The sequence below is a fragment of the Trichosurus vulpecula genome, chromosome 5 (assembly GCF_011100635.1).
Source record: "Trichosurus vulpecula isolate mTriVul1 chromosome 5, mTriVul1.pri, whole genome shotgun sequence".
In the NCBI taxonomy this organism is placed as follows: domain Eukaryota; kingdom Metazoa; phylum Chordata; class Mammalia; order Diprotodontia; family Phalangeridae; genus Trichosurus; species Trichosurus vulpecula.
Window position 1 is genome coordinate 277,223,400 of NC_050577.1, and position 27,933 is coordinate 277,251,332.

The 27,933-nt window shown below is 45.7% G+C and overlaps 1 protein-coding gene across 3 annotated transcripts; it reads left to right on the top strand.

Moving 5' to 3' along the window:
* Nucleotides 1-27,076, top strand: ADCY6 (adenylate cyclase 6). 3 transcript variants are annotated; one of them, XM_036759289.1, is made up of 22 exons: nt 1-36; nt 2,753-3,587; nt 6,952-7,101; nt 7,454-7,575; nt 7,715-7,826; nt 8,016-8,143; nt 8,781-8,939; nt 9,123-9,264; nt 9,427-9,555; nt 9,877-9,902; nt 10,122-10,269; nt 16,973-17,070; nt 17,641-17,728; nt 17,880-17,996; nt 18,278-18,436; nt 18,650-18,828; nt 19,269-19,304; nt 19,391-19,520; nt 19,902-20,165; nt 21,966-22,170; nt 22,685-22,809; nt 23,045-27,076. In XM_036759289.1, the coding sequence occupies exons 2-22, from the start codon at nt 2,754-2,756 to the stop codon at nt 23,168-23,170; spliced, it is 3,477 nt and encodes a 1,158-aa protein (XP_036615184.1). In that variant the 5' UTR covers nt 1-36; nt 2,753; the 3' UTR covers nt 23,171-27,076. The 3 variants fall into 3 exon arrangements, with proteins under 3 accessions (XP_036615184.1, XP_036615186.1, XP_036615185.1); XM_036759291.1 differs by having other exon boundaries at nt 10,122-10,221; XM_036759290.1 differs by lacking the exon at nt 1-36 and adding an exon at nt 1,720-1,807.
* Nucleotides 27,077-27,933: the final 857 nt, after the last annotated feature.

Below are 27,933 nucleotides of genomic sequence, written 5' to 3' on the forward strand. Positions count from 1 at the left end.
GGCCGGGGGAGGCCCCGACCCGGACCGGCTGGGCAGGTGAGGCCAGGTGGGGAGGAGCGGCGGTGGTGGCGGGGACGCCCAGGTCCCTGCAGGAGAAGGGCCGGGCGCCTAGGGCGGAGAGGGGAGTGAGAACCCCGAGGTCTCAGCCCCAATCCCCACCCCCTGCTGCAAACCCGACCTCTACCTGCTTCTCCGGAAGCGGGGGGCGGGGCGGGATAAAACTGGGGGAGGGGTGCAAAAGGAAGGGGCTGCAGAGTGGGTTAGGAGTTGGGGGAAGGTGTGTGAGGGTCAAAAAAAAAACTGGCTACCTCTCTTAGCTAGCTCGAGCCCCTGCTTTTTCCAGGCCTAACTACCCCCGTTACTTCTCTATCACTCCCCCCCACCCGTTATGAGGGTAACCTCATGGCATCCCCCAGGCCTGATCCAGAGTGGGGAGTAGGAAGAGAATCTGAGAATTATGGAGATGGGTCAGGCTTGTGTGAAAGGCCAGGGGCTCAGAATGGCTCCTGGTCTTCTGCCCCTTTCTTAAAACAGAGTCGATTTGAATTGGATGAGGGGAGGTAATGGGAATTTGGGGTATGAACCCTTGAAGGGAAATTGGGGGTGTGTATGGGAATTCCAGTGTGATAGGGATTTTCTTAGTCCATTGGAGAATAGAAGGAGAATGGCCTTTGGGAGCACGTATTCTCCAATGGGGAGAGGCATTAAAGTGACTCCACCTGGGCAGTGTAATTTGTTGTGAACTTTTTTAAGGGATTAAAGACCCAGAGGTTTCATCTCACTTTGGCCAAGGGAGGAGAATCAAAGGCTGAGGCAACCCCAAATCATTTGGAGTTGGGGTGAAATATTAGCAGAGATGGAACACATTTAGGGTTAGTAACTCCCTGAAAACTATTGGTGGGGGGAGTCCTTTGTAAATGGAAAAAATCAAGGCCCATACGGAGCATGGAATGAAAAATGAGGCACCAGAGAAACGGTGAGCAGGGGGTGGATGAAACCACTGGAGGCTTGGCCTCAGCCAGCAAAGCAGATGGGAATGGGATAGGAAATAGCTTCCAAGTTATGGGAGCTGTTACAGAGAAAGCTCTCAAGCTTTCTGTGCCTAGAGCTAGGCCCCTTGAGAGGAGGGAGGTCAAAGAGGACTCAGAGTCAGGCCGTGAGGAAAGTAGGAAGGACCAAGGCTCTCAGGTTCAGTGATGGATTGCTGGGACCTGTAGTTTGATACATTGATTAAGTGGACAGTCTGGTACTGACCTTCATAAAACATTACCACCACCACCACCACCACCCACCCACCCACACACACACACACACACACACACACACACAGTCTTGTCTCAGCAACAAGGAAGTTGAAAATAGTGGAGCTTACACAGCTATCCAGGTGGTCACCTACAAGCCAGAGGTTTGTATGGTGCCTGCCCATATTACTCTACTAACTAGAGGTGCCAGAATGATACTGTTTTTTGCTGAATTTTATGTGGTGCTGAGTTTTTCACTCTTCTTTGGCTCAGTGCCCTGTGCTAGGACATGACTGACAAGGGGCTGGGAATGGGGCCGTGAACAGGTCCTTGGGGATGGGATCTAGGGGGATTGGAAACAAAGCTGGGAGGTGGGGGTGGGGAAGGTAGTCAGGAACAGGATGTCAGGGAAAGAGAAGGGTAGAAAACGGTCTTGATCTGGGATCTGGCCCCAGGCAGCTGTGGGAACAGCCTGACTGAGGACACAGGGAGCTGAGCCAACTAGAGACATGTTACAGTCCTGCTTATGACTCTTAGGATCTTTCTGCATCCCTTGGAAGTTATTGGTAATTTTGACTGGTTGGGTGCTTGTTGTTTTTGTGAGTTTGGGGATCAGATGGTGTTGAAGGGCCAGGTCTTTGGTATTCTTTTCCAAATCTTGATGTCCCCTGCTACCCATTCACCCCAGCCAAGTGCCTCAGTTTGGGCCATAGTTAAGGTTCATACTACCCTACAGGGAACCTAGCCGGAGAAATCCCAGAGTTTGGGGGGAGGGGAAGACAATGGTTTGATTGTCTGACCACATGAGTAACTGGTAGGGCCAGTTGTCTTCAGGTGCTAGCTTGAAGTGCCACTTAACAGCTTGCCTCAGTTTTCTCTCCCCCCCCCCCATCTACCCAGCAGGAAGGATCACCTGTCATATTTTTAGTATAAGTGACCCCCCCCCCCAGTAGGTACCCTGTTGGAGGAGGAGGGTTGTGTGGAGGGTTAGCACCGTGACCTATTCATAGTAGGTGTTCAGTAAACATTTAACGATTATGATGCTCCATTCAGGACCTGAACTTGGCTGGAGGCAGGTTTGGGAGTGTTTCAGGAGAGTAAATTTGGGGTTTACTCTTGACTCTTGGGGTCACTAATTAGCTATAGAAACTTGGGCAAATCACTTAGTTTTTCTGGGCCTCGATTTCTTTATCTGTCAAATGGGGATAGCATATTTCTTCGCTAGTTTGATGAAAGTATTTTCTGCAGATCGGGTAGAATGTTGGAAAAGTCTGAGGCCCTATACAAATGCAAGGGAATATTGTTTTTAGCTTTTATTTATTTATCGTTCATTCATTGTCCCTTTTAAACTGAGCTGGTAGTCTCTGGGATGATAATTTGGGGTAGGGTTAATTTTTCTGTCTTCCTTCTTTTGGAGTAGGGTTCACCAGTTTACACGCACATTTAAATCATGCCAGTCAGTTATCTGGGGCATGTTTTCAATTGTGTACCTCCTTCCTTCCTCTTTGCAGTATGTCTTGGTTTAGTGGTGTCCTGGTGCCAAAGGTAGATGAACGGAAGATGGCTTGGGGTGAACGAAATGGACAGAAGCGCCCACACCGAGGAGCCAGGGGCAGTGGCTTTTGTGGTGCCCACTACATGAGCTGCCTCCAAGATGCTGAGCCACCAAGTCCTTCTCCTCCAGCCCCTCCACGATGTCCATGGCAGGATGACGCCTATTCCCGAAAGCGGGGTCACGTTGGAGGGAAGGAACTAGGGCTGAGGTCTGTGGCCCTCGGCTTTGAGGACAGTGAGGCGGCAGCACCCAGTGGGATGCCTGGGAGTACAAATTCTTGTTGGCAACACCTGGCAAGGGTGTTTCAGTCCAAGCAGTTTCGATCGGCCAAGCTGGAACGGCTCTACCAACGCTATTTCTTCCAAATGAACCAGAGCAGTTTGACCCTGCTGATGGGGGTGCTGGTGCTATTGACAGCTGTGCTTCTGGCCTTCCATGCGGCCCCTGCTCACCCTCACCCTGCCTACGTGGCGCTCCTGGCTGGGGCTGCTGCTCTCTTTGTGGCCCTCATGGTGGTGTGTAACCGTCATGACTTTAACCAGGATTCCATGTGGGTGGTGAGCTATGTGGTGCTGGCCGTTCTGGCTGCTGTGCAGGTGGGGATGGCCTTGGTGGCTGCCCCTCGAAGTGCCTCAGCTGGGCTGTGGTGCCCAGTGTTCTTTGTTTACATCACCTATACCCTGTTACCTGTCCGCATGAGGGCAGCTGTGCTGAGTGGCCTGGGCCTTTCTGCTCTCCACCTGCTTGTCGCCTGGCAGCTCAACAGAGGCGACACCTTCCTCTGGAAGCAGGTGGGTAGGAAGGAAGATAGATACTAGGTAGGATGAAGATCAGGGAAAGGGAGGTGTAGGGGTCTAGAATCTGGGGGTAGTGGATATCTGTCAGGGATTATTGGGTAAAAGGAGGAGTTCAGGGGAGAGATATGGTTGATATGATGGGAGTGGTACAAGGGAAAGCTGCCTTCTGGGAGTGAGAAAAAGCATCTGTGTTAAGGAAATTAGGTCTTGTTAAAGATACTGGGGGCAAGGTACCACTCTTTGGAGTTCCCACCGAACAGTGAGAGGGTGCTGATGGAGAAGCTATAGACGCTTGTCTCGTCTCCAACATTCTTCACCTAATGGCTCAGAAATCTTAGAATCCAGTGGAAGAAGGTCCCCTAAGGTGATTTCATCTCCAGGTTAAAGAGGAACCTTTATAATGGAAGAATTAAATGAATAGTGTTGGAGTGTGACCACCAGCCACTGGCATTGCTGATCCAGGATTGATATCAGAACAGCAGACTGATGCTGCTATCATGACTGAAGAATAGTCTTAGGTAGAGAGTGAAGGGGTTACTTATCCCTAATGGGTGGGACAGAGTAGGCCCTATCTCTTCCTCCCCGGGGTAACATCCAGCTGCCATTCCCTGGTGGGTAACCTTTTCTAGAGCCAACCTTGGGCTGTGCTGAAGAAGGGAGAAGTCTTGAGAGACCAGATGCCCCAAATCCTGGCCTACCATCCTCATTCCAGCAGCCATAATCCAGGTTGTAAAGCACTCAGCACACCTCCTTGCACATTGTAGGCAGCTAGTAAATCCTTGTTCCCTTCTTCTTCCCTTCCCCTCTGCCTTGAGCAGGAGAGAAGTTGATCTTCCCATCTCTATGCTGCTTAACTCTGTGAGTGCTTTGTGTTTTCAGCAGTATTTAGTACCCCAGAGTGACATGGCAATTCACTTGGGACAATGTTTTCCTTCTTGTTCAAGGAAGTGGGCAGGTGAGCAGAGAGGCAGGCAGAGGGAGCGAGTAGGCCCAGAGGAGGCTGGTCTAGGGAGGCTTTTACCCTTTCAGACAGGAGCAGACAGGGAGCTGCCTGACCAGACCTTCCCCTCTTGCCTTTTCTTCCATCCCTCAGCTCTAGTGGGAGAGAATGAGCTGAGGTAGTAGAAGGGGGGAGAGGAGCTTTCCTTCACTAGCTCTTCCTCCAGGGGCTATTCTGACCATTCCCAGGCACCTCAAGAGCCTTACCTGGGGCACTAAGGGGTCTGTATTGCCTATAGTGCTTCAAACTCTCTCAGAGAGTAGTTATCTAGGATTCTCTGGACGAGGAGCTTTTTGGCTTGCTTGCCTTTGGCCCGTCCAGCTGTACCACCCAGAACAAAATGTACTTTATTGAAGTAACTTTATCACTGGTCTGTTGGGGAACACGTGCCCTCTTGGCATATTCGGCACTCTTAAAGGGCCAAGGACCACCAACCCCCTGGATACCCTCAATTTTCTGCTGTGAAGGATCAAACTAGGTCCTTCAGACTGCTGGTACCCTTTTGAGAAAGGGACTCAAAGAAGGTGCTTCCCCTTTCCTCCACTCCCCTACCCCCTAGTGTGGGCGTTTTCTCCCTGATGGCATGGTGCCCAAGAGCTGGCCCAGTGCCCCACTGAGGGGTACAGCTCCACAAAGGCCAAGGCTATGCCAGGACTGCCTGCCTTTCCTTGGGCATACTGCTGCTGCCTCGCCCAGTGGGTCTCAGGCACATTCTTGGGGTGGGTGGGGGAAGCTCCCTTTGCCCCTGCCAAACCCTATGGCCTGGGGTTGTCCTTAGTCTTTCCTTGAACTCAAAAGCTCCTGATTCCAGTTGGACCCATGGGCCCTTGGTCAAGAGAAGTGCTCTGGTGCTCCCCTTCAACCTCTCGACCTCTGAACCTCAGTTTCTTTATCTGCAAAATGGGGGTAATAAACGTTCTACGTGCTTTATAGATTTATTTATGAAGTCTATATCAGTGGGAGCTATTTACTATTATTAATAACAACATCCCCAGGCATTAACAGACTGCCCTGCCCGTGGCAGGAGGAGGAGTAATGTAAGTTGTTAGGGGTGGGGCCCTCAGTGGCAAGCCAGCCTAGTATCTCACTCTGACATTTGCATTGTGTACATAGTCATATAGTCATTCTCAGGCTGACACATACACCACACACTTATAGTCCAATAGCTAGCACAGTCTCACACTATCAGTTTTTCTCACAATCAGATAGACACACAGAGTTATTTCAGTCCCCCATTACCCCCTCCCCTCACTGTGACTCACATTTTCCTCTCTGGCTCCCCGGGGCCAGGAAGGGAAGTTGCTTGGTTTGTCTCTCTTCCCCCCCTTCCCCTCTCCCCAACCATAGGTTATTCTTAGAAACCCCAAGAGAGATATTGTAACCCCCTATCCCCCAGCCTCCCGTTCCCCTCCCTGTGGGAGGAAGGCCTGATCCCAGGCTTGGCATGTGTGAAGTAGGGAGGGGAAGGGTAATTGAGAGAAGAATCATATTAGAGCTAGAAGGGGCCTTGGTTTAGTTCAGTCCCCTTTTACATATAAGGAAACTGAGGCCCCCAAGAGGTTAAGTGATTTGTCTAATATCATAGGATATTAGTGGCAGGACCAACACTAGAACACCTGGTTCTTGGTCAGGGTTAAATTTCTCACCCTTCCAGAAAGATATGCTGTGCCCTGTAGCCAATTCTGGGGCACAGTTGAAGGTTGCAAGTTAACCCCTGAGCTCCCAACAGTACTGAAGTCCACTTAACGCTGGACCACTTGCCCCCTCCTTGAGCTAATCCTACCCAATCCTATGCACAACATTTATACAACAGGGAATCTCTCAATGAGTTCAGCCCAGGTACAATGTAGATGACCAGGATTAGCCTGGACAAAAGGCAGTCTTCTGCTAGTGTCTTTATCCTCCCCTAAGTAGAAGACTGAGGGAAAGAGGTCTCTTTCTACTGTCAGGTTTCTGCCAACATACTGAACTCTATTGTTCTACCCCAGTATTAAGTCTGGCCTTGGTCTTAGGGGTGCTAGAGGGCTTGGAGTAGTTGAGACTTGGAGAGGGAAATAGAGTGGGAAAAGAGTTGAAGACAGCTAGTTAAGAAGGTGGTCTGTTTCTAGAAGATTCTGTTGGTCTTAGGAGGTGTCCAGTCCATGGTCACTGAAGTTGGTTGGTGGCAGGGAGAGACAGAACTATTCCAGTCCCTTGAGGACTGAGTGGAGAACAGCACAGAGAAAGTGGTGGTTAGGCATTCTGGGCATGAGATCTTGATTTTTTTTCCTGATATTAGTGAGAGGTGGGATTTCCTGGGGTAGGTTGGTTTTCAGAATCTGTTGGAGGAAGGGATCTAAGCTTTCCTGCTCCCCTCAGCTCAGTGCCAACGTGCTCCTGTTCCTTTGTACCAATATCATTGGCATATGCACCCACTACCCAGCTGAAGTGTCCCAACGTCAGGCCTTTCAGGAGACTCGAGGCTACATCCAGGCCCGGCTACACCTTCAGCATGAGAACCGGCAGCAGGTAGAGACTGGGAAGAGAAAAGAATGCTGAGGGTTGGGGTCTAGGTGGTCCCCTGACCCAAGTTTTTCTGCCCCTCCCCTCCAATACTTTGGGGTATGTGAAAGAACCCAGGACTATTTGGGAATGAGAAAGAGAAGGGTGGGACAAGGCAGGGTCTTAGAATCAAGAGAATTGAAAATTGGATTGAAGGGTAGAGAAAAGTATACTGGATCAGGGAAATATTTGGTGTGGGAGATTAAGTGATTCAGGTGGGATCTCAGATGGTTATGGAAGGGTCTGGGGAAGGAGATAAATGTCAGAATGGGCAGTGTGTGTTTCGGGGGAGAATGATAGTTGGGGTTCCTTGGCCTAGGAGCGGCTGCTGCTCTCAGTCTTGCCCCAACATGTTGCCTTGGAGATGAAGGAGGATATAAACACCAAGAAAGAGGACATGATGTTTCATAAGATCTATATCCAGAAGCATGATAATGTCAGGTAAGGCCCAAGAAGGGGCCAAGGTGAGGGTCAGTGGCTGGGGCTAGTTTTAAGAGGTTTGGTGCGTTCAGGGGAGCGGCGGGATGAAAGATACTCCAGGGAAAGTGGTCCCTCGTTCACCTGCTGCCACATCCCCCAGCATCCTGTTTGCTGATATCGAGGGCTTCACCAGCCTGGCCTCCCAGTGTACCGCACAAGAACTGGTCATGACCCTTAATGAGCTCTTCGCCCGATTTGATAAACTGGCTGCGGTAAGAGTACCCTCTGGGCATGGGCTGGTTTGGGGGTATTGGGGTCTACACCCTGATCATGGGAAGATAACAATTGCCAAACTTGGGTCACTGGACAGCAGATCATGGAAGGGATGGATTAGACAGCTTGGGTAGCTCAGTGGTGGGCCCAACCCATCACCAAACTCTCCCCATCCCCCTCTCCCCCAGGAAAATCACTGCCTTCGGATCAAGATCTTGGGGGACTGTTACTATTGTGTCTCTGGACTGCCAGAGCCCCGGGCTGACCATGCCCACTGCTGTGTGGAGATGGGCGTAGACATGATCGAGGCTATCTCGTGAGAAACTTCCCCATCCTTAGGTTTTCCCTATGTCGTTGGCATGCCTAAGCTTTTTTCCCTTCCGTGTCATTCCTTACTTCCTTCCCCTTCCCCTAGGGCACTGCCACCTGTTTACCCTGAATGCTCTGTCCTAAGTACCATCTTCCTCTCACCCCTAATTCTTCCTAAGTTTTACCCCTTGCATGCCTATAGAGATTATCTGCTATCAGATCCTAAGCCAAATATGGGGTGCTGGATTGGGAAGTCCCTGACATATCACATGCATGCATCAGTCTGAATGTGCACTGTCCTATCCTTATTTCCACTCTGCCTTTCCTAGAACTATGGTTCCATGGGACAGTCTGGTCCTGTTTTAGTGGAACATGCATGAAACATGGACAAGGAACATTATTCATACATGTCTATGTGAGCTCCCCAAATTCCGCTACATATGACCAAATGAAGCATCCTTCCACCTTCTGCTGCTTTCCTGACCTAGCCCCTGACCAGGGCATCAGGAGGGGCAGGGTGAGGTGGGGGAACATTTTGGCTCTCCCCATCCCATTCTACTGTCAGGGACAGGTCAAGCCTGGGGAGTTCACATAATGCTGTCCATTCCTCTGGGAAGCTAAGTTGTTTCCCACCATATCCACAGGTTGGTTCGGGAGGTCACAGGTGTGAATGTGAATATGCGTGTGGGTATCCACAGTGGGCGAGTACACTGTGGTGTTCTAGGCCTTCGAAAATGGCAGTTTGATGTCTGGTCCAATGATGTTACCTTGGCCAATCACATGGAGGCTGGAGGCCGGGCAGGGTAAGTACTAACTTGGGAGAGGGACTATGTGGACAGGTTGAGTTTGAAAGAAGGAGGAGAATGCTGGGGCCAGAGCCTCTACAAAGGAGATGGGAATACTAGGTATAATTGAAAAGTCAAGGCTAGGGAACTTGTAGGAAGCTGAAGTCTTATTCCTATTTCTTCTCTCCCTTTTCCCCCAAGCCGGATCCATATTACCAGGGCCACTCTGCAATATCTAAATGGCGACTATGAAGTAGAGCCTGGCAGGGGTGGTGAGCGGAATGCCTATCTCAAAGAGCAGCACATCGAGACCTTCCTGATTCTGGGAGCCAGTCAAAAACGGGTCAGGGCCTGGGTGGGCTTGGGAGAGGGGAGCAGGGATATTTGAGAGGAAAGTTAAGGGGTTAGGGAGGTGGCACTATGAAGGAGGGAAAGGGCAGGGGAGGTGCAGGGGGTCATTTATTTTACTCTCTCTAATTCTGCGTGTGCCATGCTCCTGACACAGAAGGAGGAAAAAGCTATGTTGGCCAAGATGCAACGGACTCGAGCCAACTCTAGTGAGGGGCTCATGCCACGCTGGGTGCCAGATCGTTCCTTTTCTCGAACCAAGGACTCCAAAGCTTTCCGCCAGATGGTGAGGAATATAGAGTCTTCATCTATCTTACCCCCACATTCAGTATCTCCCCTTTCCCTTCCACCCTGGCTTCCTTCCTCAGTCTTGGGGCCCAGATGGCTGCCCGAGGGTTCCTGCGTCTCCCATAGTACTGATGCCTGGGTGGAGCTCAAGGAATTGGGGGGAGTGATGATTGTGAATCACAGGGATGAAGTCTCCCCAGGGCTAGTGGTAGGAAAGCGCATATAATGGGAGGACCGGGGAAACAACAGCCAAGATTAGGGTAAAGTTTGAAGGGAATAAAGTCTGCCCTCTTCACTCACATTTTGCCCCTCTCTTCAGGGCATCGATGATTCAAGTAAAGACAAGTAAGTGAAGGTCAAGACCTGGGACTGGAGGGCTTGGGTTGTGCGCTTCATAGAATATACGGTTAGGGCACTTGGGGGCCGCTTCCCTCAAAATGGGTGGGGATTGAGCCTGTTCCCTTCTTTTGTAAGCCCCAGGCTCGTTGGGGACTTAGGCACGCGTCATGCTTTAGTTCTGATTCGTCCATTCCCCTGGTAACACACACTTCCTATGTCTGGCAGCCGTGGTGCCCAGGAAGCCCTGAACCCTGAGGATGAGGTAGATGAATTCTTGGGTCGTGCCATCGATGCCCGAAGTATTGATCAGTTGCGCAAAGACCACGTACGTCGATTCCTTCTCACCTTCCAGACACCAGAACTTGAAAAGAAGGTGAGGGAACTGGACGCAGAATCAGGATTTGGAATAAATAAGCTTGAAGGGGAGAGGAGAAATGAGTAGACCTAGGATAAAAAGTTTAAGACTGGGGCAGCTAGGTGGCGCAGTGAGTAGAGCACCGGCCCAGGAGTCAGGAGGACCTGAGTTCAAATTTGACCTCAGACACTTGACACACTAGCTGTGTGACCTTGGGCAAGTCACTTAACCCTAATTGCCCTGCCTTCCCCCTCCGAAAAAAATTTTTTTTTTTAAAGCTTAAGACTAACTATGGGACTTTCTGGAACATATCAGAATAAGCCAACTCTGCTGGCCTCCACAATAAGATTCAGAAATACCACTGAAAAAAAGAACAACAATAAAAGGAGGGACCCGGCAGCAATGTAGTGAAGCATGTGTTCCCCTGTGGCTAGGGACAGATGATTGAAGGAGCTCCTAATGCCACATATTGCCCTGCAGCCAAGGTGAGAGGGAGTGAGGTCTATAGCAGTGGCTCTCCTTTGCCTCTGCAGGATGGCTAAAGAAGAGTCTGGGCTGCTTTTGTAGCTGCTGCCACACTTTGGTGCCATGGTTTCCATGTCCCATCCTCCCCACGGGTAGAGAGGGATGATGCTGATCCATACCAAGTGAATCCCATTCTGAATATTGGGATAGAAGGCAAATATAGGTGGGGTTTCCAGAGAGCCCTCAGCAATATCCTGTAGGGTCAACAGATAACTTGCTTTAAGTATCTGGCAGCACTTACAGCAAGTTAATTCCCTCCCTATAAGAGATGACAGGAGAATATAGCTCATTTGGTTCCTCTGCTACCACCTACTCCACTGCTGGAGAGGAACTCACCTAAGTATAGAACTATTTCCCTCTCCAGATACTGTATAAAAGAGGGAAAAAAATCATAGAAATGGGAAGGGGGTGGACATAATTTGACAGATAATGAATAAGTCAAAGAAAAACTCTGGATAATGAAATTTCACAATATTGTTGTACCAAGGAACAAACTAATACAGGCATGTAAGGTGAATTGCTATCAGAAGCGATAGAAAAAAGGGACTAAGGTAATTAGAATGAGATTACAATTAGGCAAAAATAGCAAGGAATCAAGAAATACCTTTAAGAAATGCAAGGCCAAATAAAATCAAAAGCTTCCATGGAAGCAGCACAAAGTCATCAAGCATTTATTAAGTGCCTACTGTGTACCATCCATTGTGCTAAGCAAAGAAAGGCAAAAAAACAGTGGCTACACTCAAAGAGCTCATAGCCTAATGGGGAAGATAACATGCAAATGAATGACTATGTACAAATGAAATGCAGACAGAATAAATTGGAGATTATCATAGAGGGAAGGCTCTCAATTTAAGGGGGATTGGGAAAAGGTTCTTGCAGAAAACAGGATTTTAGCTGAGTCTTGAAGGAAGCCAGGTAAGCTAGGAGGTGGAGATGAGAAGGAAGAGCATTACAGGCATTCCAGCCAGTGGAAATGCATGGAGTCAGGAGCTGGATTGGCTTAAGCAAGGAGGGCAATGTGACTGGATCTCAGAGTAGGTGGAAGGGAGTAAAATGTTAGAAAATTGCAGAGGTAGGGAAGGGGGCAGGTTTTGGCTTCAAAAAAACAGACAGAAGATTTTGTTTGATCCTAGAGGTAATAGGGAGCCCATTGGAGTTTACTGAATGGGTAGGAAAGGTGACATGGTTAAACCTGCAATTCAGGAAGATCAGTTTGACAGCTGAGTGGAGAGTGGACTGGAATGAGGAGAGGAAGGAAAGAAGAGAAAAAGACATTTATTAAGTGCCTACTATGTTCCAGGCATTGTCTAAGTGCTTAATAAATATCTTATTTGATTCTCAGAACAACCTTGGGAGGTAAGTGCTATTTTTTGTGTTCAGTCATGTCCAGCTCTTTGTGACCCCATTTGGGGTTTGCTTGGCAAAGATACTGGAGTGGTTTGCCATTTCCTTCTCCAGCTCATTTTACAGATGAGGAACCCTAGGAGGTTTAAGTGCTGTTATTATCCCCACTTTACGGTTGAGGAAACTGAGGTGAACAGAGGTTAAATGACTTCCCCAGAGTCACACAACTAGTCACTGTCTGAGGTCAGACTTGAACTTAGGCCGTACTGACTGCAGGCCAGTTGCTAGGAGAGACTTGAGGCAGGTAGACCGATCAGAAGGCTACTGCAGTAGGCTAGTGCGAAGCAGTAAGAGCCTATACCAGGGTACTGACAGTGTCAGAGGAGACAAAGGGACATACACGAATTATGTTCCAAAGTTAGAATCTGTGGGACTTGGCAGCTGATTTGATATGTTAAGGATGGTGGAAGGTGAGAGAGAGTGAAGAGCTGAGGTAGATACCTAGGTTATGCACCTTGGTAACTGGGAAGTGGTGGTGCCTTTGACAACAATAAGAAAGTTAGGAAGAAGGAAGGGCTTAAAAGGAAAAATAGGTTCAGTTTTGTACATGCTCAGTTTAAGATGTCTACAGGACAACTAGTTCAAGATGTCCAAGAGGCAGTGGGAGATGCCAGACTGAAGGTCAAGAGAGAGATTGGGGCTAGACAAATAGATTTGAGAATCATTTGCATAATGATGATAAATTGAAACCCTGGGAGATGATGAGGTCACCAACTAAAATAGGATGGAAGGAGAATAGAAGTCTAAGACAGTGCTAAGGTTGGTGGACATGACTGGGTGAACATCTAGCAAAGGATACTGGAAAAATAAACCAAGTTGAATAAAATCAAAGAGGTCTAAAGTGTCAGAGTTAAGAAAAACATTAACATATAGAAGAGAGATCGAGAAATTAAAAGGGTAGACTAAATTTGTCTAATTCTGAATCCAGAAGCTATAGAAAAATAAAAGATTTCAAGTTCAAAGAAACATGTAGAAAATTTCCCAGAGTGAGTCATTTCACAAAGGTCAGCTAGGTGGTGCGGTGCACTGAGCGCTGGATCCAGAGTGAGGAAGACCTGAGTTCAAATCCAGCCTCAGACACTTACTAACTGACCCAGGGGAAGTCACTTAATCCTATTTGCCTCATTTTTCTCATCTGTAAAATGAGCTGGAGAAGGAAATGGCAAACCACTCCAGGGTCTTTGCCAAGAAACCCCAAATGAGGTCACAAAGAGTCAGACATTACTGAACAATAACAGCAGTCATTTCACAAATGGAGAAATAGCATGTTAGGGCTAAAAAGGACCTCAGATCATTGAGTTCCAGTGACTCATTTTAAAAAGGAGGAAACTGGGACTGAGAGAATTGTTTATTTAAGAAATCAAAAAACTTAAGAAATATAAGTATCAAAGAAGCTAGTTATTCAGTGTCTAAATGATAATTATTAAAGCTTTAAGAATCTATTATAGATTTGAATCTCTTCAGGTTTTTTTAGTTATAATGATTGCTTAAATGTATAGTATCATTTGTGCATGAACAGAAACACATACACACACATGTACACCTTGAAAAGCTTGGGATTGAATCTAAAAATTACATATCATGTAAATTTGAACATTTTATCTGAATCAGAAAGAACCTCAAAGAGTTTGACAAAAGTCCCTAATTGAAAAGGTCAGGAAGAACTTTGGATTAACTAAGCAATATTTTCAACAAAAATAATAGGGACATACTTACTAGCTGTGTGACCTTGGGCCAAGTCACTTAACCCCAATTGTCTTGCCTTCCCCCCTCCAAAAAAATAGGGAATATTAAGCTTGTTATGATCAGTAGTTAATAAGGTAAGCTATATACATTTTAAAAACTAGGAACCAATTAAGATTTTAGATAAATGTTTTGCAATTAATGAATAAAGTTATAGTAATAGATATTTACTTAGCAACATTTAATTCATATGGCCTGAACAATATATGTGGAATTTATTTTTTTAAAAGATAAGAATTATGACAAAAATAAATTCAAATGTAAAAGTAGCAGGAAATTTCAATATTCTGTCATCTGAATATGATAAAGCGAAAAAGTTGACAAAGAAATCATGACACAAAGATCTAACAGACATGAAAAGAATTAAGTAGAAAAAGTAGGGAATGTATAATTTTTTTAAGTGTATGTTGAACTCTTACAAAAAAAGTTTGTTACAAACTTGAGCATATAAAGAAGCTATGAGTAATTTTAAACGGTGATTATGTTTATTAGAATACCAAAGGTTGGGGCTCTGGCATAACCTTCAATAACCAAAGATTCTCTGTATGTAACAGTGAAGCATTAAAGTTGACGTTAGTGAAATTTCACCGAGTTCCTCCACAAAACAAAACAACTGGCCCAAATGGTTTTGTAGGTAAACTTTTCCAAACCTACAAAGAAAACATAATTCTATACTAATTGGACTGTACCTAAATATAGAGGAAGATGGAATACTATCCAGTTCTTTTAATAAGCTAACTTGGTAAAAGCAGCACTAGCATAGTCCAGTATGATTAATGCATATGTGTTATTTAAGAATTCATGTAGCTGCACATTGCAACTCCATTCTGTGCATTAGTAGGCAGTTTTGGTAGTTGCTTTGTCTGAAAAAAATTTCCTTGAGAGCCAGCTCTTGGGTGATGAAGCTCTTCAAACTTGGCAGGGTTGATCCTCAGACAACAGACCTATAAATGGTTCATCCCTGGTTGTCCTTGGAAGACTTCAGCTTAGAAAGGAAATTCAGGAACCGAGGATCACCTGATTGCCCTGGTGAAGCCTTGGAGCAAACGTCCATGCAGCATTCATCACAAGACTCATTCTCACTTATATACCGCTTTAAGATTTTCAGAGTACTTTATGGATCTTATTTAATTGTTACAACAACCCTTTGAGGCTGATGTTCTTATTCTGATTTTACCAATGAGCAGACTGAATATGCATGTATCAAATGTTAGTACAGAAACACATTTAAAAATCATCATTATTTATACCAGAAAAACAGTGATGGTTCAGTGTTAGGAAAATGATCAATAGACCACATCTGTAAGAAAATCCAGTTTATTAAGGCAATGACCAATAAACGGGGGAAAAAAAGTTTCAGAGAAGTAGCATCTATTCAAGTTAAAAAATAAACACTAAAAAGAATAGGAAGGGAGTATGTACTTGAAACTCAGGGCCAACATATACAATGCCAGAACATAAGAAATGTTCTCATTAAAAATGAATATAAAACAAAGGTGCTTATTTCATTATTTATGTTGGGCATAGTGCCAGCAATCAAAATTACAGGAAACAATTAACTAGAGGGATTGACAAGAAATGAACAAATGAGATCAAAAAAGTATTTTATGGGTATCTCAACAACACAAAAATGGACTTAAAGTCAGCAAAAATTCAGGCTATAAAATAAGTGCATAACAGGCCTTTGTGTTTTTATGTGCTGCCAATAAGGATCAAGAAATTTATTTTAAAAGGACCCCATTAAAATAGTTTTACTGATAACTTTTTAACATCACCCTCATGTCCATACTTATCCCTTTCCTCCCCAGAGAGCCAGCCAGTCCTTGTAACAAAGAATAAAAGAAGTAATGGCAGAAAAAGCAGTTCAACAAAATTAGCCAATGCTTTGATAGTATATTTAAGTTCCACACTCATAGTCCCAACCTGCAAAGGCAGGAAGAGAGCTACATTTTCTCTTCTTGGGAGCCAAGATCATTATAATTACACAGAAGAACCTTTTTTTTTTTAACAACAAAACACATTAAGTATCTTTAAATTTACTTACCTAGGTTTACCTTTATAAAAAATAACTAAAGACTGTATTGACTAGTTTAATAACAGGAAGAAAATCCAATGTTCATAGATAGGTCAGATCAGAATCATAAGTCCCCAACTTAAATTTAAGTCCCACAGTGCCTGACACACATAGTTAAGTACTTAATAAATATTGGTTCCCTTTCTTTAATTGCAGATTTAAGGAAGTGTCACTGGATTTTTATAATAGATCTAGATTAAACTATAACAAAAATGTATAGAAAAATAAATAGGCAAGAATATCAGGGGTTAATCTGTGGGAGAAAAAATGGATAAAGATGTACTTGTCCTTTTAGAGCTTAAAGCAATTTGACAAAGCAATTATCAAAAATCCCCTGGCAACAGGCAGTTTGGAAGCATAGAACAGGAGCCAAAAAAATAATTGTATCTTTTGAACCCAGTAATCTCATTTTGTAAAATATACCTTAAGAATGTAATCGGTAATGAATGCACTTTCTTTTTGGTTTAAATATATATACCAACATTATTTATAAACTCAAGGAACTGGAAGGAAGCTATGTGTATGACGTTCAGTGAATGGTTGAATAGACTGGCATGTCAGTGTCCTGAAACGTTGTAATACAATCTAAAAGGACGCAATGAAATTTAGAAAGACTCCTTTGAAGTAATGTGAAACAAAGAAAACAACTAGAGAAACAATATATAGAGACTGAAGGAAGAACGTACACAAATATAGAGGCAGGTTGACAAAAGGAACATAACACACAGGAAGTAACTAATGAGCTGGCCCAGACATTTTATTTAAATAGTTGTAAATGCAGGTTTATTGGGATTGTTTTTAATTCAAACAAATTAGGTAATAAATTATTTAATTTAAAAGAGTAACTGCCAGGGTCAAAGGACACAGGATGAGAGTTTGGTGAGAGGGAGACAGGGGTGTGGTACAGGAGACACCTCTTCCTGGTGTTCCCTGTTGGTGTTGAGCTCAGTTTTCTTTCCTGCTCGATCTCCCTAGTATTCCCAGAAGGTGGATGCCCGCTTTGGGGGTTATGTGGCCTGCACGCTACTCGTCTTCTGTTTCGTCTGCTTCATCCAGCTCCTCGTCGTCCCGCAGTAAGAAACGCTCTGTACCCCAAGTCTCATCCCTTTATCCTTTATTGGTTTCAAATTTATGTTCTCCCAGTCTCTATACTGAACATTTCCTAATTTCATGACTTCCAGAAACATCCCTTCCCCAACTAGGCCATTTACAGAGTGGGACTATACCTTTGGCTATTTGAAAAGAGTAAGGCCAGAGGGACATTTGAAGCCCGCGTGTCTCATCATATTACCCTTATTCTCCTTTTTTAAAATAAAATTTTCCGTTTTTAATTAAACATTATTTTCTTTCCCTCCCATCTTCTCCCCAGTGGAAAAAAAAAGAAATCCAAAACTCTTGTAATAACTATGCATAGTCAAGTAAAACAAATTCCCCTTATTTGTCATATCCAAAAATGCCTCGTTTGCATATTTAGTCCATCCTCTGTCAGGATGTGGGTGACATGTCTCGTCCTGGGTTCTGTAGAATCATAGGTAGTCATTCTATTGATCATCATTCTTAGATCTTTGAAAATTGTTCATTTATATAGTGTTGTTACAGAATGAATTGCTCTGCTTTTGCTCACTTTCCCTTTCTTTCCTCAGTTCAGTCCTGATGTTGGGACTCTACATCAGCATCTTCCTGCTGCTGACAGTCACAGTCCTAGTCTGTGCGATCTATTCCTGTGGCACTGTGAGTTAGGGGCTTTGGGATGGAGGGAGGGAAGGGTCAGACTGAGTATTGCCAGGGCTGTGATGGGAAAGTAGGGCAGAGAGGAAGGAAGGCCTTACCTTAACCTAACTACATCCTTAGACCTGTGGCTACCTTCCTTCCTCTCTTCTAGCTATTCCCAAAGTTCTTGCAGCGGCTTTCCCGTAGCATCGTCCGTTCGCAGGCCCACAGCACAGCAGTTGGCATCTTTTCTGTCTTACTCGTCTTCATCGCTGCCATCGCCAACATGGTACCTTCCCTAGCAACTACACTTTCCATCCTTCTCCTTTCTTGTCTACATCTCCCATCCCCACCCTGACCCCTACATCACCTGCCCCAGAATGCCTACAGACTTCTACCTATTCTAGATGAGGCCTGAGTTATTTCTTTGCTCTCTGATTCAAGAGGGCCAGAGCACCACCCTTTATAATTCCTTCCCTTGGGGCATGCCCATTTCTATTCTTGGTTTTCCTGAAACTATTCATGACCACGGTTTGCCTTTAATCCTGTGTCCTTCCCCATTGCCCCCAGTTTACCTGTAACCATACTCTTATACGGATCTGTGCTGCTCAAACGCTGAACCTGACACCTGCAGACATCACTGCCTGTCACCTGCAACAACTCAACTACTCACTTGGCTCAGATGCCCCTCTCTGTGAGGGTACTACACCCACCTGCAGCTTTCCTGAGGTGCCCAAGCATCAATCATTGCGGAATGGGAGGCTGCAGAAGGGAGGTCACATTGGGTGCAGGTGCCAGGACAAAACGATGAACTGGGAACCAGGGGGTGAGGAGAAGGGTTAGAAAGGATATTGGGGTTGTTTGGGGGAAATTGGTTCAAGTCTGTATGGGCCACGATTGGGAGGGTAACCCTGCTTTTACTGTTACCCTCCCTCCTGCCAGTACTTCAATGGGAGCCTGCTGCTGAGTCTGCTGGCTGGCTCTGTCTTCCTGCACATAAGCAGCATTGGGAAGCTGGTATTGACTCTTGTCCTGGGGCTGCTATATCTGGCATTGCTTCTGCTGGGGCCCCCAGCTGCCATCTTTGACAACTATGACCTGCTGCTTCGTGCTCATGCACTGTGAGTGTGTCCCCACCTAAGTACCCATGAGTCTTCCCTGACTCCAATCAGTCCCTTTGAGTGTCCCCTTCCCAGCTCCCCCCACTTTTGGATTCTATGCCTTATGACTTTTATCTCACCCTTGGCCACCATAAACACTTGCTCTTTCAAAGGAGACCTAAGACTGAAACTTTTAAATAATCATCTTTGCCATGGCGTAATGCTTTGTCCTTTAAAAAATGCTTTCACATCGATTATTTTAACTATAATGGAGTTAAGTGATTTCCCCAAGGTTGCGTAGATACTTAGTAGAACAACTGGGACTAGAACTTGGGACTTTTAACTTCTAGTATTCTTTTAAGTGTATTCTAAGAGCCTCACTCCTTGGGGTGGGTCCCCACCTCCATCTGTCTGCAAAGACCCTACCCTTGACTTTGTTCCCCTTTTCTCCCACCCCTCAGGTCACTTGTCAATGGAACTGTGTATGGTCTAGATTGGTAAGTGAGAGCTATTGGGAAGTGAAGAGAGGTTCATGGGTACCCAGTGCAGGCATGTGAGCCCATCACACTGTACCTGTCTCCAGCCCTGCAGGTGAGAAGGTGGCACTGAAGTACATGACCCCTGTCATCCTGCTAGTGTTTGCACTAGCACTCTACTTACATGCCCAGCAAGTGGAGTCAACTGCTCGATTGGACTTTCTGTGGAAACTGCAGGTGACGGAATGGGCACTGGGGTGGGCATCAAGTAGGTGAAATAGGGACAGCCATCTCAACTAATGTGGAAACTTATGTCTTACTCTTTGGGTGTTGGGCACCGTCTTCTCAACCCTAACTACTACCACAGAATGGTTGGAATTTGTTTCCTTGGCCCACCCTTTCCTTTCTATGTGCCACTCCCCCTTTTTTTTCCCTCACCTCACTTCTCACTTTGCTGTACCTCTAAGATAGCCTCTTTCTTATGTCTTTGTTCCCCAGACTCCTGATCTGTACTTTCATATGCCTCCCACCTTACGTCTACTTGTAGCAATTTTACTCATTCCCTTCCTTGTGCCAGTGTTTCACAAATAAACTAGGTGATGGGTGTGGTGTCCACAGGCAACAGGGGAGAAAGAGGATATGGAACAACTCCAGGCCTATAACCGACGGTTACTGCACAACATCCTACCCAAGGATGTGGCAGCGCACTTCCTAGCCCGGGAACGGCGCAATGATGAACTCTACTATCAGTCTTGTGAGTGTGTGGCTGTCATGTTTGCCTCCATTGCAAACTTCTCCGAGTTCTACGTAGAGTTGGAAGCCAACAATGAGGGTGTTGAATGCCTGCGACTGCTCAATGAGATCATTGCAGACTTTGATGAGGTATTGAACCAACGTGTGTGGGGAGCATCAGGGGGATTGGGATACTTGGAATTAAGGAACATGGAGAACTCTGGGAATGGGAACTGGGAGGATTATCAAAGGGAGGCTTTGTTTAAGGGGTTTCTGAGCAGAAAAGTGAGGAGAGAAGAAATGCTGAGGTAGAGGGAGAAATTGTTGAGGGCACAAGGAGGGAGATGACATAGGTACCACGATTGGCATGGGAGAGAAATGGTGTAATTATTAGACATGTTAGAGTCACTGAGGATGGCAGTTGGGCACTAGGGGAGCACAGAGACAATTGGTAAGGAACCCTGAGGAAGTCTTGGGCATGAGTGGGTTTAAATGTGGGAGAGGTTCAATGGAATAGAGAAAGGTGGGGATCATAGTGAAGAAAACTTGAGGGATGGAGATAGAAATGGAAAGTTATTGGAGGGTGAGGTGAATATAGAGTATAGTCTATGGACAGAAGGATTGCCCAAGTAGAGGGCAGGAAATGATCTAGGCAAAAGATCAGGTAGAAGGTAAGACACTAAAGGCAGAACAACACTGATCCTCTCTATTGAGAGTTACCATCCCATGAACGGCATTCATAGTCTGCTTTCACAAGATTAATCTGCCTTACAGTTAGGTTGGGAAAATTGCATCTCTCTAGGTTGTCAAGAAAGCATATCCTAAAATGTCTCTGTAAAATAATCTGTAGATTTAGGAATGGTACCTTAGAGAGGCAGCTGGATATGGTGGATGCAAAGTTGACTTTGAAATCAGGAAAACATAGATTTAGGTCTTGCCTTTGTCACATACCTCCTGTCTTTGCAATCATGAGCAAGTCATATAATCTGGTTATGTGACTGATGCCCAAGGTTACCCTTTAAGGTTTGATGTTGTACACAGTAGGTGCTACTCTATATTGATGGAGGTAGTTTACTCATCCAAAGGTCCCCACACTAATGGAGTCAGAGGTCTGGTTAAAAAAAAAAAAGCCCACCATGTTATAAAAGTTTATGGAGAAGCCAAAGGACAGAGGCAAATAGAAGGATGGCAGTCACTGGGGGCTCTAGAAGAAGGAGCAATGGCCAGATATAATTTCTTACTGTCTTCAGTGTCATTCAGGTAAAGGATGCTGTTCCAGGAGTGCTGCATTCTGAGGGTCAGTTACAGCTGCAGAATGGAGAAGAGTGAGGCGTCAGGCTGCCACTGCTTAATGAGAATTATTCTTTAAGCACTCTCCTCTATAATTTCATGTTTGTCAGGCAGCCTTCCAGTATTGAATAGGCTCCATAGCTACTTGATGCTGGAAGAGGTATTCCCTGGATAACAGACACAAAGTGTTCTGCTCGTTGGAAAGGTTTCCCACTGTAAACAACACTGTTCCGTAACCAGACTTTAGTTCATATGAATTAGGTCTCACCCTTAACTGAGCTACAGGTAAATTTCCAAACCTGTATAACTGAGATCCAGACCCTGAACTGTGGTAACAGTCAGTCAGCAAACACCTATATGTTAGGCACTGTGCTAAGTGCGACAACACTAACCGTGAAGCCCAGTCCAAAAAGCCAGCCCACCTTAAGGAGATTTACTACTGCAGAGGGAGGAGTGAGATTGGTAGGGACTGTCATCAGAAGGATGGGAATTGAATAGGTAAGAAAGGTGAGCAAAGTCAGTGACAAATGCTGGAGTTTAATTGAACGTGTAGGGATGCTTTCCCTAGGGGTTTCCCTTTGTGCCCAAGGCCCATTTTGCCTGAGCTTAGGCTTTATGCTTAGGGAAGAACTGACAGTGATGCCAGCCTGTTTCTTCTAGATCATCAGTGAAGAACAGTTTAGGCAGCTGGAAAAGATTAAAACAATCGGCAGTACCTACATGGCAGCCTCAGGACTGAATGTAGCCACATATGATCGGGTGGGGCGTTCCCATATCACTGCACTTGCTGACTATGCCATGCGGCTCATGGAGCAGATGAAGCACATCAATGAACACTCCTTCAATAACTTTCAGATGAAAATTGGTAAGAAGAGCATAGCGATGGGGGAAACAAAAATAGACAAATCAGTGAGTCATCCAAAGATCTGGGAGCAATTTGGGGGTCATCAGTGGGTTAGGGGAACCTTCTACCATGATGGCATTCATCTTGGGGTCCAACTTCTTATGGACATAGGGATGGTCAACCTGCTTCCTCAAGTCTCCGCCTAATCCATCAGATCACTTGAGAGATTCTTCTTCCCTGAGGATTCTTGATGGATTGGGGAGCCCCTGAGTGGAATTCCAGGCCTGTTACTGTAGAATAACAACCACTGTAAACCTCCCTTTGGGGCTGGAAACCCCTGGGCCAGGAATCAAATACTAGACTTCCTGCCTTAGCACAACTGTTCCTTTTAGGTCTAGGCCCCAGTTATTTTTCAGCTCTTTAGCTTCATTAGATGAGCTCATTAGATTCATACAGCCCTGGGGAGTAAGGGCTTTCCAGTTCCTGGGCCCTGAATTTAGCCCAGACCCACACTCCAATTCTCTTGCCCATCTAGGGCTGAACATCGGCCCAGTAGTGGCAGGTGTCATTGGGGCACGAAAGCCACAGTATGATATCTGGGGGAATACAGTGAATGTGTCGAGTCGTATGGACAGCACAGGGATCCCTGACCGAATCCAGGTAAGGGAGATAAATGTAGAGGCAGGGAGGGAGTAGGATAGAGGGGACTTTTGAGTATCTGTGATTGCAGCCAGGTGAGGGAAGGGATATGGTTGATGAGGGAAGCTGGGAGCTGGGGGTTGGAAGAGGTGGGGGGAGAGGGGAGAGGGTAGGCCAGCAGAACCAGGGAAGCCCTGGTAACCTGCAGATTTAGCTTGGGGAATCTACACTGAGTGAGCTTTCCTCCCCTCACCAGGTGACCACTGACTTATACCAGGTTCTAGCTGCCAAGGGCTACCAGCTGGAATGTCGAGGGGTGGTCAAGGTGAAGGGTAAGGGGGAGATGACCACCTACTTCCTCAACGGTGGCCCCAGCAGTTAGCAGGACCCAGCACAAGTCTCAGCTGAAAGGATGAAGCTGGGCATTAAGTGGGCTCTGTTCCCACTGGGTGGAGCCATGGAACAGATGCCCTAGGGCTCCAGACTCTGCAAACCACAAAAGGGAAAAAGCCAGCATGTTGGTGCTCAGGCTGTGCCTGGATTGTGCCTGTTCCGCCCTTGAGCTGGTGAATGAGGGAGCAAAAAGAGTTTTGCACGTGACTTTATTTTCTTATCTGAGACTAGAACTGCTTGTTCCCTTTCCCCTTCTTCTACAGCCTTGAGGGGTAGGGGGAGGCGAAGGAGAAGGTCACAGAAAGGAAGAGCCTTCTTGAGAGTTGGTATGGCCATTAAGTCATCCCTAAACCTTACATCTTTCCTGGTTATAGGACTCAGAATTGGAAAGGACCTCCCAGGTCACCTAATCCAAAAGAATCCCCTCTGAAAACATCCTTGACAAGTGGTCACTCTTCCTTTGTAGGAAGTCTTTAAGTAATGGGAAACTCACTACCTCCCAAAAACTGCCCATTCCACTTTTGGATAGCTCTAATTGTTAGGAAGTTTTTTTCCTTAGAGCCAGAATTTGTTCCATACATTGCTTGTAGTTCTGCCCTCTGGAGACAAGCAAAAGAAGTGTAATTCCTTTTCCCTGTGACAACCTTTCAAATATTTGACGATAGTTGTGTTCCTTCTATGTCATTCTCTTTTCCAGGCTAAACATCCTTAATGACTTTAACTGAACTTCCTATGGCAAGGTTTCCTGGCCTTTCAAAATCCTGGTAGCCTTCCTTTGGATGTGCTTCAGTTTTCTGCTGTCCTTTCTAAAATGGGGTGCCCAGAACTGAACACAATCTTCTAGGTGCAGTCTAATCAGAGTAGAGCACAGCCAAGTAGAACTTCCTTGGTCTGGACCCTACTCTACAGCCTAAGACTGAATGCCTTCAGAGTGTCCTACTCTGCTGAAATACTGACTTTGAAATCCGTTAAAACTCTGAGACCTTTTTCACATAAGCTATTATCTAGCCCCACCTTCCCCAGCTACTACTTGACTTTTTAAAAAAACCTAAGTGTAGTTCTTTACATTTATCTATATAAAATTTCCTCCTACTATTTTCAGGACATTGTTTTTTGCCTGAGCCTGTCAAGATCTTTTTGGATCCTGGCTCAGTTATCCAACAAGTTGGGTATCCCTCCAAACACTGTGTCATCTACAGCTTTGATAAACGTTCTGTCTACACTTTCACCCAAGGCTTTGGTAAAAACGTTAAACAAGACAGGACCAAAGATAAAGGCTTCCAGCCTTCAGGTTGATGCTAATCTGTTAATTATCAGGGTGGGAGGGGGGTTTGGGGTGTCCATCTTTTTATTCAATTAGTTCCAATTACATCCAACTGTACTATCATCTAGCCTGCATTTCTCCATAATATCCCAATGTTACGTGAGGTTTTTTCCAGACGCCTTGCTGAAATCCAGCCATACTGAGTCGATAGCATTACTTTGACAGGGCTGGTAACCCTGTCAGAAAATGAAACATGGTTAATCTGGCATGATTTGTTGATTAACCTCTGTTGTCTTATAGGGACTACAGCTTCCCTTCCTAAGTGCTCAAAAACCATTGCTTTAAATAATGTGTCAGGAATTGTTGGGATAGTGAGCTCATCCTGCTCTCCTATTTGTCGCTTGTCCTGAGAGTATCTTGTTTAAACACCAAGATGGATAAGAGGAGTGTACATTCCATGCCTGCTTTCTTCATGCCAAATCCATGCCTTTCCCCACAATGAGGTCCCATGCTGACTCCAGCCAGGTTCTCTTCTTTGGGCACTTAGCAGGTGGAGGCAGGGGAAGAAGAGAGAGCTGAAAAAGGGAATGCTCTCATTGAAAATCCCTTCTTTTTCTGTCTTACAGGAGACAGTTTATTTTTCCCTCCCCTTCTAGATTGCTCCTGTAGGAGCTGAAGTGACCTCGTTCTCTTGCTGCCCCAATTCAGTCATATCCCCTAAACCTCTTGGGGAGTGGCAGTATGTTTGGATATGGTGTTGTGAAATGGGCCCAAGATAGATTTTGGAAGGTTTGGATGATGTCACAGAGGTGAGCAACTATGTAAATCATCCCTAAGTGCCAAAGAGAGTGGTTTAGGGGACAGGTTTTACCTGTGCCTTCTCTGCTTATGTAGGGCTTCATTGGTGGGGAAAGGGAGTGTCAGGGTATCTAATTCCCTCTTGTACAGTTCTTCCTAGCTGACCACCCAAGTGGAGGCACAGAGTTTCTCCACCTCCTAAGGTTTTTAGCCTAATAGGTAATAAAGATAGGGAGAAATTTAAAAGGTTTAGGGTGGCAGTGGGCATTGGCCCCTGTCCCCCAACCCCAAGTGTGCACATTGCTAGGGCTAGAGGGGGTGTGTGTGTGTGTGTGTGTATGTATGTATGTATGTGTGTGTATGTGTATGTGTGTGTATTTGGGCCCCTGGTCTTTAGCGGTCTACTCTAGATTCTTTCTCCAGTGTATATCTGGTTTCTTAATAGTAGGGCAGTTCCCCCATCCTAGGGGAGTGGGGAGAAGTGGTTAGGCAGCAGCAGCAAACTCAGCTTTGGTGGAAGGAGAAAGCTGTTGGCTAGGGCTCTGTACTTTGTGCCAAATCCCAAAGTGCCATTTGTATGGAGGCTACATATGCCCCATTACCATCTTCCTGCCCTGGCGAAGAGGGACTGTCTCCCTAAGTTCCTGTTCCCAGTGAATCTGACTTCTTTTGGGTATGATGGGCAGAGGCTCAGGAATTTTAGGGTGCCCCTACTTTGGACCTTGGAAACCTTATGCCTTCAAGAGTAGGGAAGAATGGAGACCCAAACACTAGTACTAGGGACCTTGAAGGTTACCCTAAACTCTGCCTTTCCCACCTTTAAGACTCTGGGTCCCAGGTTTGCCTGGTCCCCTCCATTTCTTGCCACATGGTCTAGGACTGCTAGAGGAAGAGTAGGTTAGAAGCCACAATTAATGTGTTTTTCCTCCTGCTTCCATCTGACCTAAGCTAGTTGGTGCCTTGGTTTCTCTATCTGAACCTTCAGCCCAGATATACCAGCTTGAGATATACCACTCTTAGAAATCACTTTGCATGGTAGCTGCAGAATAAAGGATGAAGGTCCCTTGGGTATCCAAGAATAGGGGGGGCCAGAGAATGTCCTCAAGCTCTTTTCTTCTAGGCTACTTTATCCTTGGGCCCATTTTAGAGCTACTTCTGCCTCCTTTTCAGCTACCTACTGTGGGCAGATTTAGGTGTCTGTATCGAGGCTTAGGCACCAGGTACTTTCCCCCCACCCAAGCTTTGCCTACTTGGCAGGCCCAAATAGGAAATTACACCTCTCCCATGAGAAAAGAGGAAGTGTGGCATAGTGTATAGAGAGCTGGCCTATGAGTCAAGAAGGCTGGGATTCATATCCCAGATGATAACCTTTTCATGACCCTGGACTGGTGACTTCACAACCTCTCAGTACCTCCAGGTAACTCTCTTATGGTCTTAAGCTGCAGAGCAGGTGCTGACTACATTGGGAGAGGGAGTTCCCTATTTCTATGAAATCATGGATGCAATACAAAAAATGACAGGAAGGGGTTCCTATAATCGGAAAACATGTTGGGCTGGGTGGGACAAGAGAGTATGTATTGTCAGATGCTCCCTACCTGGAAGTCTGGGCAGAATAGGGGAGCCCTGAGGGCACCCAGCTGTCCCTACTTAGTGCCCAGGCACTGAGGGAGCCTATCTGCTCCTTATAGTGCCAGTGGTTCTCTTTTCCCTTTATGCCATCACCCTCTCCCTGCCTTTTATTTCAAAGAGGGGTTTGAGGGGGAAGGTAGGGAACCTTGGGGTTTGGTTTTGTAATTTAACCACTTATGGGGAGCAGGGGTGGGGAGGATAATATAACATGTATTTCAATGAAATATTTAATATATTTAAATATCAATAAAATTAAACTTTGTAAAACTGCTGAGTCTGTAGCTGCTCTGGGCACTGGAGTTGGAGTGGGAGCACTTTGTTAGGTAAGGGCTGGGATTAGCAGTAGTCTGACCCAAGGAGAAATCTGGAGAAGTTTCTCCTGTTTTCTCATTTGCCCCATATACAGGGTGACCCTAAAGTCTGGACACATAGGCAAAAATGCATATTTTGAAATATTTGAAATATTAACAGACCTTAGCCCCCTTGACTTCTTTTTCTGGGGAATGCTAAAGAAGAACGTGTACTCAATGAAAATTGCAGATGCAACACACTTTATTGAACGCATAGAGTGAATGTGCTAAAATTGACGGCAATGTGGAGTTATTGTGAGTTCACATGAATCTTGCAAAGCACATCAACCTTTGCATCACAAATGATGGAAATCATATTGAAGATATTATTTGTTAATATTCCAATTAAATAAAATGTTGAAAATTTCATTCATTTCATTTCTTGAAAATATTCATTTTTGCCTACGTGTCCAGACTTTAGGAACACCCTATAGTATCCTCCCAGGAGCAGTGCTAGGCACCTCCAGATGCCTCAGCATCAAGTGGGAAAGTTTGTGATCATGGATATGTTCTTCCCCCCTCCTCCCATCATACATACATGTTCTTTCATTCCCTGAGTATGTGCTCCCCCTCATTTGCTCTCCACTTATTCCTAAGGCTCTTGCCTTAGATTTCTTAAAACTGCTGTCTGGGTGAGTCTTGGCCATAGACGTTTTCCCTCTACACAACCCCAACACACACACTCCCTTAGCACAAATATAAATATACACA

What these genes read in the sequence shown, in the direction of transcription:
- ADCY6 (XM_036759289.1), top strand. Translation starts at nt 2,754, where the DNA reads ATGTCTTGGTTTAGTGGTGTCCTGGTGCCAAAGGTAGATGAACGGAAG. An exon ending in ACACCTTCCTCTGGAAGCAG is followed by an intron (nt 3,588 to 6,951) that starts GTGGGTAGGAAG and finishes TGCTCCCCTCAG; the next exon opens with CTCAGTGCCAACGTGCTCCT. An exon ending in GATTTGATAAACTGGCTGCG is followed by an intron (nt 7,827 to 8,015) that starts GTAAGAGTACCC and finishes CCTCTCCCCCAG; the next exon opens with GAAAATCACTGCCTTCGGAT.